The 15,597-nt window shown below is 42.6% G+C and overlaps 1 protein-coding gene across 4 annotated transcripts in view; it reads right to left on the reverse strand.

Moving 5' to 3' along the window:
- HTR4 (5-hydroxytryptamine receptor 4) overlaps window positions 1-15,597 on the reverse strand; it is a 1,500,331-nt gene that overhangs the window by 654,320 nt on the left and 830,414 nt on the right. For all 4 annotated transcript variants that reach the window (XM_069244600.1, XM_069244598.1, XM_069244601.1 and 1 more), the window contains exon 5: window positions 331-484. In XM_069244600.1, coding sequence (XP_069100701.1) covers window positions 331-484 — 154 coding nt within the window. The remainder of the gene's footprint in view (window positions 1-330; window positions 485-15,597) is intronic.

Raw genomic sequence — 15,597 nt, forward strand, 5'->3', positions numbered from 1 at the left:
AAGTTGGTCTATCCCTAGTGATATTATGGTGAGGATAAATAAACCAGTCGTGCGTGCCCGAGGGGGAGTTCGCGCTCTGATTGCACAGAAACCGATGGGTGTGCCTTGTGTTCCTGGCTCTCGTCGCCGTCCAAATGATGAATTTACGTCGAGACAACTAAACTGCAAACGTAATACACGGATCATAATCAAGCAAAAAACATGGTAATATGGATTCATGTATATACTATAAAAACATAGGCGTTTTCGCAAAATCTTTATCATACCTTTAGGTCAACATTCATCAGTAACATTACATTGTGTTCTGCCCTTACGCTTTCCCATGCTTACCAAGTCAGCAATGCCGATGCTGTTCCATCCCTGCATGATGGGGAGGAAGGAGATGAAGGTGGGGATGACCCAGCAACCCCCCAGCATCATAGCAATGCGCAATGGTGTCATTTTATTCCTGTAGACCAGGGGCTGGCAGCAGATGGCATAATACCTGGGGATGGAAGAGAAAAGAGGAAGCCTCAAACAGAGTGCAGCAGAGGGGATGCAAAACTTACAGGAGCAAAGCGGCACCCAGGACAGGGTATAGCTCATGTGTCACCAAAGAGGCTTCTCTTAAACATTTTGTGTCTTCATGAAATATCCTTGCACACGTATTTTGTTTTGCACTTTGTACGTAGTAGTGGTCTCCTCCCACCCCCAAACGTTACTCGTCCCAAAGCCAACACCATCTCATAAAGTCTTGAATGATCTGTGGATTAAAACATGTAGCTGTGACTCCAGCTCAGAGATGCACTACAGGCCTGACTTGTCGGGCAATTTGGTAGCGCTAGATGGGCCAGCTTGAAAGGACCAGTTGGGGTCTTTTTTTCGGTCCCCGGGGGCCATGATTAGAGCAACAAATCAGCACACACACGGGTCCTTACAAGTTGGCCCATCTAACGGTGCCAGGCTGTCCGACAGGCCAATGCACACTGATCTGGAAAAAGGGACGCATCCCAGAAGGCCGTTCAATATTAAGGGCTGATGAAGCTGGTGGAAGTGTCAGTCTGCCAAACATGTTAAAACTGCACCACACTGCATTAAGCTTCTAAAACCCAATCTAACCCCGGTTTGCTTCTGAAATACTAACTATATGATGAAATAATGTTTTTTTTCTATTTTAAATGGCATCCAAATGTGTCAAAAGCGTGCAGACTAAATGAGGTTCAGGGATTCACAACATGACGAGTGTAGTCCTCAAACTATGTACAAACTAATGCAGAGGACCGAACAGTTCATAATCAAGGTAAAGAGTCTGAAAACTATGACACGTAATCCAATATGGGTTTGCGAGTTTCATAGTTATAAACTCTGCATTTGGTTTGCAAAGTTTGGAACATAGTTGGTGGTGAGGTGAAGGGGTGTGCCTTTGGTGATTCACAAAGGGGGTGGTGGGGAAGTTTGCAAACCCCACACGAAAAAGCGGAATTATTTTTTCTTAGACTTTGAGGAGCCCTTGGGTGCCTCTCTATCTAGGCCTGGTAACCAGGGTGTGGCCATCCTGTGTCTTTATATGGTATTTTGAGTTAGTTTTCAGGATGTAAATTCTTGGCAGGAATGTAGATTATGGGGTGGAAGGGGTCCTTTATGTTAATTGATGTGAATTGGTTCAGTATTTAAGTCATAAGGGACACAAACCTAATGCTAAATTAGGCCACAGTGTCCCGTGATAACTTTGCAGTATACTGAGATACATGACGATGAAAAAACACAATATTTTTGGCTGGTGACAGCCCTTACAAAATAGGAAGGCAGCCATATTGATTACACCACAGTTTGTGTTTGTTCTGGGATTCAACTGGAAATATAACGTAATACTGTTTTGGACTGCATAAAATGAAATGAGGCACTTTAGAAAAGTGTGTAGAGTTAGGGAAAAGTATTTTAATTACAAAGTACTGTGGTACATCCTTGAAACTATCTAGAAGTATTGTGGTACCTACTGAAATGAAAATAAATTACATATGGTAAAAGACATACTACAACACACCACTCCACTTCACTCTGAGACATACCACTACACTCTACAACACCCCACATCACTCTATGACATGCCACTCCACTCTACTACTTGCCAATGCAGTCTACGATACGTCACTCCACTATATGACATGTCACTCAACAGTATGACACTCAACTCCACTATACGCCATTCTACACCACTCCACTCTAAGACACGCCAATGCACTCTACAACATGCCAATTAACTCTGCAACATGCCACTCCATTCTATGCCACGCCACTCAATGATATGCCACTCCATTCTATGCCACTTCACTCTATGCTCCTCTACTCTAAATACCTCTACAACAAGCCACCCTCTCACATACCTGTTAGAGAGGTATAATAAAATAGATTTTAAAATAAATTAACCTGTATAAAAGCATTGTAGGCTTAACTAGATGTTGCATTTAAACAATAATTATCCATTCAAAGCTTGGATGACGACATGCACTTGACAGAAAATATTAAAGTTAGCAAATTACTAATGCTTTCGTTCATTCTCTTTTGTCTACTTTGACCTCTGTCATGTCCACAATTACATTTCATGATGTGAATGTCATATGATAACAAGAGAGAATATTAGTGCTTTTGTTTCATGACCATTTAACCTAGGAGAAGAATTACTGCAAGGCTATATTAATCTTACAAATGTTTCTTTATGAATAAGCCTTTGCTAGAGAGATGTGTGAGAATGGAAATGAGATCACCCTAACACTTTATGCACTCACATAACTATTCTTTCTTTCATAGACATGCACAGCTGGGAATATCAGCCGATGTCTCATTGCTGTTTAAAATTTAGTTAAATGTAACATGTTATAGAAACTTCTTTGCTAAAACTTGCAATCTCAACAGAAGCTATCCTGTTCATACAAAGATCTCACAATTTAATTGGTCAAGATGAAACATTTTCTGTATCGCTTGTATAAATTGGTTCAATGTAAAACTGTAAAATAGTGTCCCCAGGGAAAGAGAGAGGAGAGCTAAATATGCAGACTCAGTAGAAACAGATCCTAAAACGTTTCATTTCTTTGAAGACGAGTGGTCCTTGAGAGCTATCTGACTCTGACACTTTATGATTCATTCTACTTTGGAAAACCCTCTGGAATCTGTTGCAGAGAGATGCCACTGAACTTTGTGCTTTCACATCTGAAAGGAGAATTCTTTATGGGTTTTCTGCTGAATCTCATTTGCTGAAACTAAGACTAGAGTAGGGTTTCGACCTTTATAAGACAAGCTATTTGCTTTGTTCTGTCAATTGCTATTGACTTTGATTGATTTACAAATAAAGAGATTGAAGCGCTAAATGATCAATACAATTCTTAAACTAGAGCCCAGTCTCTCATTTTCGACTATATAAATTCATTGTCATTAAATTATTGAATGTTTTAAATGTTTTGACTTGCAGCTGTTTCCCTTCTTACTTGTCTCCAAGGTTGATTGCCTCGGGGCCTAGAAATAAGTGGAGATTATTAAATATTTATTTTGAGTCTCCACTACCCCTAAAGTTGGTAGCAAAGGGAAGCTTTGGTAATGAGAAAAAGAAGCTGCAAAAATTAAAAAGTGTCCAAGATAGATAAATGCCCAATTGCCCCGAACCCGAGTTCGAAGATTGACTAAGTGCAGTTCCTGAAGCAGTTGCTGGCAGCGGTTGCAGATTGGGTGAATTCTATGGTGTGAGTATCATTAGGCATATGTCTCAAAATTGTGATGATTAAGGTGGTTGTGAATTGTACTGAGAATTGCTAACTTATTGATATTGTAAATTGCATTGCTGATGCTTATGCACTTTTATCAAATAATATAAAGAGGTTATTGGACCAAGAAATAGTCTTAAATCTCATGATAGATAAATAGATAAATAAGAGTTGATTTATAGTTTTCTTGTCTGCTAATGATTTGCGGTGCTGGTATGGAGACTTCCTTGACCGCACAACTGAGACAAGGATTATAACAATTGCTGTGATTGTACTACTAGTAATCAGTGCTGGTGAAGTCTGATGCACAAGGGTGACACAACATTGATTAGGTGATTTCCTGCTGGTCAAGATTTCATCATTGTGGGTGTAAAACTCTTGTTGATTGAAAAGTCGGAAAGTGTAAAAACATGAAAATTGTGATTGTTGATTTGTTCTATGATTTCTTTCGCAGAAGCAAAGGCTGGTGCTACTTTTTGTCACATAGTTATTAGAATTGAAGCTTTATGAGAATACAAAGAAATTGTAAAGGAGCGTGAGCTGCTCCAAGGAGCGAGTTGTTGGGCCAAACTGTGCCACGCTGGTATTGGTCAGTTGGTGTAAATGCCATGCTGAGATTGGTTCAGCTATGTTAAGAGTCACGCAGTCATTGGTCGATTGGATTACTGAACCGCAATGTGTTTTAGGGAAAAGGGTTTCTGTGATTTGACGTATATGGAACAGATTCAAAACATTGAAACATTGAAATTTAATTGCTGTTATTTGTTGAATTTAATTCAAAATCATTATTTTTTTCAAAGCTACTAGAAGAATAGTGGGAGGTGATGTAACTATTACAATATGGGAAGGTGCATAGGCATCTTCTGGGGGTATGACTGCTTATCACATGATGGTTGAGGAAGGTTGTCCATGGCTTCATCAATGGTGAAAGATCACTGAGAAAGATAGTGCATTGAGCTTTCCATGTCAGGGAACATTTCAATTAAGAACTATTGACAAATTACAAGAGACGCTTTGTGAAATAAAGCTACCTTCTAGACATACACAGTTTGGAGCTTTAGGTGCTTGGGAGAAAATGGCTCATAATTGAAAGAGTGAGTGAAAGAGAGAGAGAGAGAGATCTAAGACAAACAAAGAGAACTATGAGAAATTATAAAGATACAATATAGGGTGAGCAAAGGTGGAGAAAAAATATAGTAGAAGGAACAAGAACATATCCTGTAATCAAATCAAATCAAATCATTAACATTTATAAAGCGCGCTACTCACCCGTGCGGGTCTCAAGGCGCTAGGGGGGAAAGGGGGGGTTATCGCTGCTCGAACAGCCAAGTCTTTAGGAGTCTCCGGAAAGCGGAGTGGTCATGGGTGGTGCTGAGGCTGGTGGGGAGGGAGTTCCAGGTCTTGGCCGCCAGGAAGGAGAAAGATCTCCCACCCGCCGGGTGCGAGGGACGGCAGCAAGTGCGAGGCCAGCGGAGCGGAGGGGGCGGGTGGGGACGTAGAAGCTGAGGCGTCTGTTGAGGTATTCCGGTCCCTTGTTGTGGAGGGCTTTGTGTGCGTGGGTGAGAAGACGGAAGGTGATCCTTTTGCTGACTGGGAGCCAATGCAGGTGTCTCAGGTGTGCGGAGATGTGGCTGTTGCGGGGTACGTCGAGGATGAGGCGGGCCGAGGCGTTTTGGATGCGTTGCAGGCGGTTTTGGAGTTTGGCTGTGGTCCCGGCGTAGAGGGTGTTGCCGTAGTCCAGGCTGCTCGTGACGAGGGCGTGGGTCACAGTTTTTCTGGTGTCGGCGGGGATCCAGCGGAAGATCTTACGGAGCATGCGGAGGGTGAGGAAGCAGGCGGAGGACACGGCGTTGACTTGCTTGGTCATGGTGAGAAGAGGGTCCAAGATGAAGCCGAGGTTGCGGGCGTGGTCTGCGGGGGTCGGTGCGGTGCCGAGGGCCGTGGGCCACCAGGAGTCGTCCCAGGCGGACGGGGTGTTGCCGAGGATGAGGACTTCCGTTTTTTCAGAGTTCAGCTTTAGGCGGCTGAGCCTCATCCAATCTGCGACGTCCTTCATACCCTCTTGTAGGTTGGTCTTGGCGCTGGCGGGGTCCTTGGTGAGGGAGAGTACAAGTTGGGTGTCGTCGGCGTAGGAGGTGATGATGATGTCGTGCTTGCGTACGATGTCGGCGAGGGGGCTCATGTAGACATTGAAGAGTGTTGGGCTGAGCGATGAGCCTTGAGGTACGCCGCAGATGATCTTGGTGGGTTCTGAGCGAAACGGAGGGAGGTAAACTCTTTGGGAGCGGTTAGCGAGGAAGGAGGCGATCCAGTCCAGGGCCTGGCCTTGGATCCCGGTGGAGCGTAGGCGGGTGATTAGGGTGCGGTGACAGACGGTGTCAAAGGCAGCCGAGAGGTCGAGGAGAATGAGGGCGACTGTTTCACCGTTGTCCATCAGGGTTCTGATGTCATCTGTGACTGAGATGAGGGCGGTTTCCGTGCTGTGGTTGGTTCGGAATCCGGTTTGTGAAGGGTCGAGCAGGTTGTTGTCTTCCAGGAAGGTGGTCAGCTGTTTGTTGACGGTCTTTTCTATTACCTTGGCTGGGAAAGGTAGAAGAGAGATGGGGCGGAAGTTTTTCAGGTCGCTTGGGTCAGCCGTAGGTTTCTTTAGTAGGGCGTTGACTTCAGCGTGCTTCCAGCATTCGGGGAAGGTAGCAGAAGAAAAAGAAGAGTTGATGACGGTCTGGAGGTGCGGGGCGATGATGTCGTCGGCTTTGTTAAAGATGAAGTGCGGGCAGGGGTCCGAAGGGGCGCCGGAGTGGATAGAGTTCATGATGGATTTGGTTTCTTCCGTGTTGATGTGGGTCCAGTTGTTGAGGGTGATGTCCGGGGAAGCGGGTTCAGTGGTGTATGGTTGGGTCTGGTGTCCGAAGCTGTCGTGGAGGTCGCTGATCTTGCGATGGAAGAAAGTGGCGAGGGATTCGCACAAATCCTGTGAGGGCGTGACGGCGTTGGCGCTGGCGCTGGCGCTGGGGTTGGAGAACTCTTTGACGATGCTGAAGAGTTCTCTGCTGTTGTGGCTGTTTTTGTCTAGTCTGTCGGTGAAAAAGTTCCTTTTGGCAGTGCGGATCAGGTGGTGGTGTTCGCGTGTAGCGTTCTTGAGGGCGGTCATGTTGTCAGCGGTGTGGTCCTTGCGCCAGGCCTTCTCAAGGGCACGACAAGTTTTCTTTGATTCTTTGAGGGTGTCAGAGAACCAGAGAGGTTTTTTGGTGTTGGTCTGTCGATGCGTGCGTTTGAGGGGAGCAAGGTTGTCAGCGCAGTTGGAGATCCAGTTTGTGAGGTTGAGAGCTGCGTCGTTGGGGTCGGTGGTGAGAGTGGGTTGGTTGGCGGCGAGAGCGGAGAAGAGTTGCTCTTCAGGGATCTTGTTCCACTGTCGATGAGGGATGGGTTGAGTGCGGAGGTGGGAGGTCTCGCGTCGGAATGTGAAGTGGACGCAGCTGTGGTCGGTCCAGTGTAGGGCAGAGGTGTGGCTGAAGAAGACGTGTTTGCTGGCGGAGAAGATAGGGTCGAGCGTGTGTCCGGCGATGTGGGTGGCGGTGTTCACCAGTTGTTTGAGGCCGAGGTTGGCGAGGTTGTCGAGCAGGGTGGTGGTGTTGGGGTCGTTGTTTTGTTCCAGATGGAAGTTGAGGTCGCCTAGGAGGATGTAGTCCGGTGAGGCGAGGGCGTGCGGGGAGATGAAGTCGGCGATGGCGTCGCTGAAAGAGGCGCGAGGTCCGGGAGGACGGTAGACGAGGGATCCTCTGAGGGTGGTCCTTGGGTCGGCGCGAATCTGAAAATGCAGGTGTTCAGCGGCGAGGGGGGGGTCTTCGGTGGAGGTGGTGACGCTGATGAAGTCTTTGAAGATGATGGCGACACCTCCTCCTACTTGGTTGGTGCGGTCTTTTCTGGAGATCTTGTAGCCTTCGGGGATGGCGGTAGCGATGTCTGGAGCAGAGGAGGCGTTCATCCAGGTCTCCGTGATGAAGGCGACGTCCGGGGCTGTGGAGTCCAGGAGGTCCCAAAGTTCAACGGCGTGCTTGTGGACGGAACGAGTGTTGATCAGGATGCACTTGAGGTGGTTGATGGCGCGTGGGCTTGTGGTCGTGGTAGTTGCGTGGTGGAAGATGCGTTTGCAGGAGTTGCAGGCGAAGGGTCCATGGGTGCGTTTGGGGTGAGCTAGGAAGCAGGTTTTGGAGCGCCCTGGGTTGAGGGCGTGGAGGGTGGTGGGGTCGTAGCGGATCAGCGGGGTTTGGGGGAGCTGGGGACCAGGGGTCGTGGCGCTGGGCGCGGGCCAGGCGCGGACGGGCGCAGACGGGCTTGCCTCTGGCGCGCCTCTGGCGCGCCAGCGGCGTGCCCGCTGCGCGCGCCCGCTGCGCAGTCGCTCAGTAATAACTGAGAGAGAAAGATAAAAATCTAGGAAAAGCGAAAAGCCTAAAAAGAAAAAGATTAAAGGGGACGCAGAGACAAAGAGCGAAACAAAATTGCACACTGATACTGATTCAGGAGATTATATTTTAGACGAATTGTTAGCTACAGGTGCACCATCTTTTGGGGGGCCAGTGTCAAATGCTGAGGCAACGAAAACTGATAATGTGAGAGTGGCTACAGCTCCTGTTGACCTAGTGCATTTCAGATTGCTGGACCAATTCAAGTAACACAACCAGTTGTTGCACAACCAGATATGTGGACACCACCACGAGGGACACAGACATTAGGCGGAGGAAGGCAATTTGTTTTCACAACATAACAAATGCCGGGAGAGACAGGCTCATCAGAAGAGAGGACTTTCCCTTCATGGTTGGAGGAAGCTCTAAGGAAAGATACAAAAGCAGAAGGCACAGAAATATCAAGCACTAGTTCAGGTTCACAGACCATTGATTGTTCCGAGATTACAGACCTAATTACAAAAATTAATTAAAGGATGATTAAATCTTGATCATACAAATCATTATCAAGAAGAATTTGAAAAAAGGGATTTACTTGTGAAAAGATTTTACTGGAAAAGCTCCATCCATACACGATGAATTGACTGATTTGGCAAATGAATATGAAGTTGATCTTTCTTAAAGCTTCCATTGCTGAAAGGTTTTAGGGTACAATTAGATGATGAGTCAATTTGAAATATGCCTCCTTCGGGAATGCAAATACATATCACTGAATTGGTAAAATGCTTATGCAGATGATGTGAATTTGATAAATTAAAAAGAAAATGGTCACAGAAACATGGAAAGAAAAATAAACTAACTGAAGCAGCAGAGGTAAAAAGAAAGCTACCTTCAGATCCAACTGGGGATGTGGAAACTTCTGCCTTCCCATTAAGAAAGGTACCGGTTGGAGGATATGTTCATCTACCTTGAAGTAGAGGAGATCTTGCATCATTTACAAACAATTTCCTAAAATTGAGGGAGAACTCAATGCAGTGGTATACTCAAGTTGCGAGGTTTATTAGGATTTTGAAGATGTTGTGGGTTGATTTGATCGCTTTTTTTGACATTCTTTGACATTGTTGTTCCAAATGATATGTGGGCTGAATGTAAAATTGCTGTTCAGTGGCCTGATGCAGAACCGGCAGGAGATCATGTTTCTAATGCACCTTCTCCTGTTGTGATGACTAATTATAATAAGGTGATTATGCCTCCATAAGGTAGAGTCCCTCCAAAAGATATGGATCTTGTATGGTTGAAACTCAGCAGGAAGTAAAGGAATCTGTACATGAGTATTGTGAGAGATTTTTGAAGACGTTTCAGCAACATACAGGCCAAACACATCTTGAACCTACAGATATGGAATTCTGGATTCTGGATATGGATTCTTTATTTCACAGTGTGTGCTCGGTTTGAGGCCTGAGATCAGCCAGCATATACAGCAAAATGTGATTAAGGTACATATTTGCAATGAATTGGCATAGGGCAGCATACCAAGTACTTTTGCTGCACTACCTTATGCCAAATCGAAAGGGCAGAGATTTAAGTACGAAATATGTATTTATTTATGAAATACAGTGTATTCCTGTCCTTTCAGCCAGTGCCGGGGCACAATTTGGTGACTAGCGCCTACGCTTGCACACTTATACTATGGTGCACGGGTGTCTGCATTGTTGGCAGGATTGTTTTTGTGCAGGCAGGGACACCTTTCTGCACAAAAAAAATACATGATGGCTTTTTCCTCTTTCTATGTATGCTGCAAAATGCAGCACACGTAGAACATGGAAAAACGAGGCTAAATAAAGATATTTCTCCTCGTTACACCTCCCCTGGGGAGGTGAACAGTTTTGATGCATTCCCAGGTTTACAGATCCTTGTAAATAGGATGGTGTATAGAAAAACCCAATGCAACACCCATGGAACGCCTCCTGATGCAGTGTAAGACAACGCAGTAACTTGTGCTGTATTGCCTTACACCATATTTATGAGGTAATGAATAGCCATTCAAAGTGGCTTTGCGTGGCCTTGTAGATATGGGTCTGCACTCTGCACTGCCGAAGCATTGCCAAAAATAACACAGCGGTGGCACAAGGGGCTTTAATGAAGTCCCTAAATCTTTAGATGAGGTCCTGAAATCTGCAAAGTATTGTGTACTGAGCAGGAAATGAAAGAGTGAAATCTTAAAGAGAAGTTCATGCTATTCCTGACAAAGCTGGCATAAAGAGATTTCCAGAAACAGTAATTCCCAGGAAATGGTGGTGTAATGCAAGATGCTGGTGTTATGGTGACTTGCAAGGAGTTGGATTTCAAGCTGGAATGCAAGGCATTCAAGGAGGTCTGGTTGTTTCACAGGATGGAGGGCGGGGAGCTCAGATTGATTGGACAGGTGTGGATGTGGCAAAACTGAACTCCTTGTCATTTTTGTAATAAGGTGGGCCATTGGAAGCTGCGCTCTCTCAAGTGCTTACTCAGGTACATGGGAATGCCAAAAAAAACAGTGGCATATTTTCTGTTACTATTGAGTCTGTAGCCACTGCATTGCCTGGTTGTCTTAAAGTGTTAGAGGCTGTCAGTGCTAGTCTTGAGAGATGTGAAAGCATAGTGATAGGACATCCTTTAACTGTTATGGTCCCTCACTCGGTTGAGGTAATGCTTACCAGAACGAAGACCCAGTATATTGACAAAATTTGAACAATTGATACTCGCTTCCAGTAATATAATGGTGAAACATTGTCAAGTTTCGAACTGAGTACATTGCTCCCCTTGACTGAAAATTATGTGGCTGATGAATTTGAACATGACTGTTTTGATGCCAAGGGTCTGTGCACCAAGCCAAGCCAAGATCTGATAAATCCAGAATATGTGTTTTTGTCAATGGCTCATGTTTAAGAACAAATGAAGGATCTGTGAGAGCAGCTTACATTGTCTGTACCATCCAAAAAATAATAGAAGCTTCACAGCTTCATGGCATTTCAGCACAAGTTGCAGAACTGATTGCTTTTACTAGGTCTTGCAGCTTGCCAGCCCAAATAAGAGTGATTTTATTTATAGATAGTCAGTATGGCTTTGGTGTGATCCTTGACTTTGGTCAGTTATGTCCACAAATGGATTGCATAACTTCGTAGGGATCCCCTATATGGAATGAGGAATATGTTAGAAGATTACTAGAAGTTTTGCAACTTCCAAAAGAAATTGCTGTTGCTAAATGTGCAGCACACAAGAGCAACAATGGTTATGTCACAGCTGGCAACAGATATGCAGATGAAATAACACACTATTGTGCGATTGTGGCATGTACATTTAATGGAAAATTCACAGATGGCTCTCAAGAGGACACTGTTTCTTCTATGCAAATAACAACAAGAAGATGCCGGAGAAGGTACAAGTTCTCAATCAAGAACAAGGAAAAATGCTCATGATGCCAAATGGCCAAAGACTTACAGTCAAAAAAGTTGAACTCAAATGTGTCAGTTAGATCCATACCACTGACAATTTAGGAAGATGCAGGTATAAGTGACACAAGAGGTGAATAACAAACACTCAGATGATCTAAGAGTTAGACTATCTTGTCGAAGATATTCAGCTCCTGCATAGAATTATTATGTGAATCAAGTCTTGAACACCCCAATTTCAGAAATACTTGATTGGAATAAAGAATCGCCCAAACCTTCAAGAATAAATATAAAAATATCAGGCTGTAACAATAATGAGTCAAGAAAATTTTAGAAAGAATCATTACATAAACTGTGCAAAACACTAAATGCTGATAACAATTAAAAGAAGATAAGAAGCAATACCTAGGTCCAAGGGAGCAATAGAACAGTAGTTATAACATTTTAAAAGAACACGGAGCAGGCTTAAGGAAGACTATAGAAAGATTCTTGCAAATAAAGCTACAAGAGACTAACCTGAAATAGAAGATAATCAAGTATTATTGCATGTTGAGAAAAAAGAAAAGCATTAACTTGCTGTAACACACATTGTTTTTATAAAATCTGATTGTAGAAATCGATGCAAAATGTTTATAGGGATTATATTTACACTAGTAATTTTATTAGGAGTAGCAATATTATTAGCTGTACAATTTATACCAGAGACAGAAAAATCTGTAGCTGAAATCACTATCACATCATCTAGGCCACATACTAATGAAGATGAGATAGAAGTTTCTTTTGTAGGTTACATGAAGGAAGATCTTTCAACAAAAGTATAGGTAAGCCATAGACATGAAGGACTATTACGTTTGTGCACACATGCTTTCTTCAGCCGATGAACAAGTAACATATCACCACATTCCTCTTTCTTATGCTGCATCATGCAGTACATTTCAGAGTTTATTATATAGACAAAGAAATGTTGAATACTATTTCTCAAACTTTGACATTGTTCTTTCAAACATTCCACTAATGAAGAGCATGATTTTACATCCACAAGCAAGAGAGTTGGAAACAGTATAGGGTTAATTTAGAACATTTCTTCCTGTTATCACTGTTAAGGTCCATGTAAAGAATCTAAATTGCTAAATGAATCTGCTAAAAAAAGGTGTTTATCTTAATGCTAGAAGAGAAATGCACAGTTTGCAAGAAATGCACATAAAAAAAAGACATCCTGAAGAACGTTTGGAGAAGAGAAGATGAATTTAAAAAGAAAATGTCTGGTCCAAAGCTAAAATTAGATAAAAGACACAACGGGAAAGTATGTGTGTTTAAAAGAAGAGTTCATGGGAAAAAGACACCAGTCAGGTATAGTAACTGTGAACATGTTATGAACCTTCAGGAGAAACATGGTAAATATTGCAGGAAGATGCTCCAACTATACCTTGAGTGCATTTAATTTGGGCAGCGAATGCTTATTTTGATTGCCAGATAATCAGGAGTGAATCTGCTACTTACGTTAGTTTTTTCAAAAGCTATATCAAAGGCAGAGTTTAGATGCACTAACAATGATACCTGTAAATAGATGTTTATGCAGTATACATTAGGGAACACAATTAGTAGAAAGATATTTGGAGTTATTATAGCAGCAGCTTGAATAGTGTTAAATGATGAAAAGCGTGTTGCACTTATATTCCAGCAGAGAGTAAGAGGATTATAGACCATGCAAACACAATTTTTTATTTGAAGTTCAATTTATAACCTCTAGAAACTACTAGATTAGTACAAAGCTTTACTAAAGGAATTTCCTCAATAGCCAACTGGATAAAAGCAGCAGGAGGAGGAATCCTCAAAGCTATCCCAGTTTCTGTAATAATAGTAGTTGTGTGTTTCCTATCTATACTAGCAGTTTCAAAGGCAATGAATGTGATATTAATAAAGAAAATAAATAAAAAGATGATTAAAAGACTGAAGCATCATCTAGACCATAATAAGCATGTTAATGAAGAATATAAAAGGCTGAAAGAAAGAGAAAATCTTAAAACGAAAAGAAGAGATTCAGCCGTAGATGAGAGTGGACCTTGAAGTAAATCGGTGAATGAATGTTTGTGACTAGGAACCATCACTTTCGGGGGATCGGAGACTCAAAATAAATGTTTAAAAATATCTGCTTATTACTGGACCCCACGGCAATGAATCTTTGAGACAAGTAAGATGGGAAGAGGCTGTATTTCAAAACATTTATAACTTTTAAGAGTTGTATTAATCATTTAACTTGCCAATCTCTTTATTAGTAAATCAATCAAAGTCAATAACAACTGACAGAACACAGCATATAGCGTGTTCCATAAAGATCGTATGCCTATTCTAACCTTGGTTTCAGGAAATGAGATTCAGCACAAACATCAAAAAGATTATCATTTCAGATGTGAAAAAATGCAATTCAGTAGACTCTCTCAGTAAGATTCAAGAGTTTTTGGCAAAACAGTATGAATGAAAAAGTGTGAGAGACAGCGAGCCCTCAAGGAAAGGAGCACATGTCTGCAAAGAATGGAAAAGCTTCAGGATCTTTGTCTAGTGAGTCTGCATATCGAGCTCTCCTATTTCATTGTTGGGAACAGAATTATGCCGTTTTGCATTAAATCAATTTACAAAAGTCATGCAGATAATTCTTCATCTTGACCAACTAGATTGCGAGGTCTTCCTGTGAACAGGACAGCTTTTGTCAAGTTTGTAAATTTAACAACGAATATTCTAAATACACAAAATATTTAACTAAATTATAAATAGTGAAAATACCTCAAATTCTGTTAACAGCTATACATGTCTATGAAAGAAAGAACAGCTTTATGAGTGCAGAAAAATGTTAGCATGAAATCATTTTCATTCTCACACATCTCTTAGCAGTCTTATTTATAAAGAAACATTTTTAAGATTAATCTATCATTGCAGTAATTCTTCTCCTAGGTTAAATGGTCATGAAACAAAAGCACTAATATTCTCCCTTATTACCATAGCAAATTTGCGTCATGAAATATTATACTTGTGCCCATGACAGATATCGAAATAGACAAAAGAGAATGAACAAAAGAATTAGGAATTTGCTACCATTTACATTTTCTGTAAAAACTACATGTCATCGTGCAAGCTTTGAACGGAAAAGTCTTGTTTAAATGCAGCATTTAGCTGTATGTCTGCAAACCTTTTGTACAGATTAATATATACAGCTTTTATTTTTTATTAAACCTCTCTAACACACCACTCCACTATATTCTACAACATGCCACTCCACTCTACATCACTCAACTCTACCGCATTCTACTTCACTCTGTGCCACAATACTCCACTCTACCACACACTACTCACTCTACTCCATTCAATGCCCCTCTACTCTACAATGCCCTTCTCCACTCTATGCCACTCCACAACACTCTACTCCCCTCTATGCCACTCTTCAGTACTCTTCTCCACACTATTATTCTTTACTTTAAGGAACTCCCTCAATGCCATTCCATGCCATTTTTCCTCACTCTACTCTATGACACACTACTCCACTCTCCTCCTCGCTACTCCACATTACTCCACTACTCCACACTACATTTATCATAACTCAAGTCTCTACCATGCACACTGAATCTCATAAATGATGTAATTTGAGAAGTCATGAGTCTTGTTATAAATACTGTAATGGCTTGGGTTTAGAGCTAATTTTATTTGTTGTATATTTTCTCTCCTCACCTTTGTTACTAAGTGTATCCATCTCTGGCACAGCTTAACTTTAAGAATTCCGGTTAAGAGCACCCCTTTCCGAAGGGGTGCCCTTCAGACAGTGCAACACGGGTCTGACGAGGAGCTTGCCCAGTGATGATGCTTGACATCCTAATGGATGTGTGAGGGCTCTCTTTGATCCTGAGAAAATAGTCCCCCTGTGTTTTCGCATTTGATTTTGGTTCTTTAGGGAACAGTGTACCTTACGATTTTTACAAGTTATGTTGGGAGGCTGTACACTGGACCGATAATCTCCCTGTCCCCCCCCTTTTTTTGTAT

The sequence above is a fragment of the Pleurodeles waltl genome, chromosome 7 (genome assembly GCF_031143425.1).
Source record: "Pleurodeles waltl isolate 20211129_DDA chromosome 7, aPleWal1.hap1.20221129, whole genome shotgun sequence".
NCBI lineage: Eukaryota > Metazoa > Chordata > Amphibia > Caudata > Salamandridae > Pleurodeles > Pleurodeles waltl.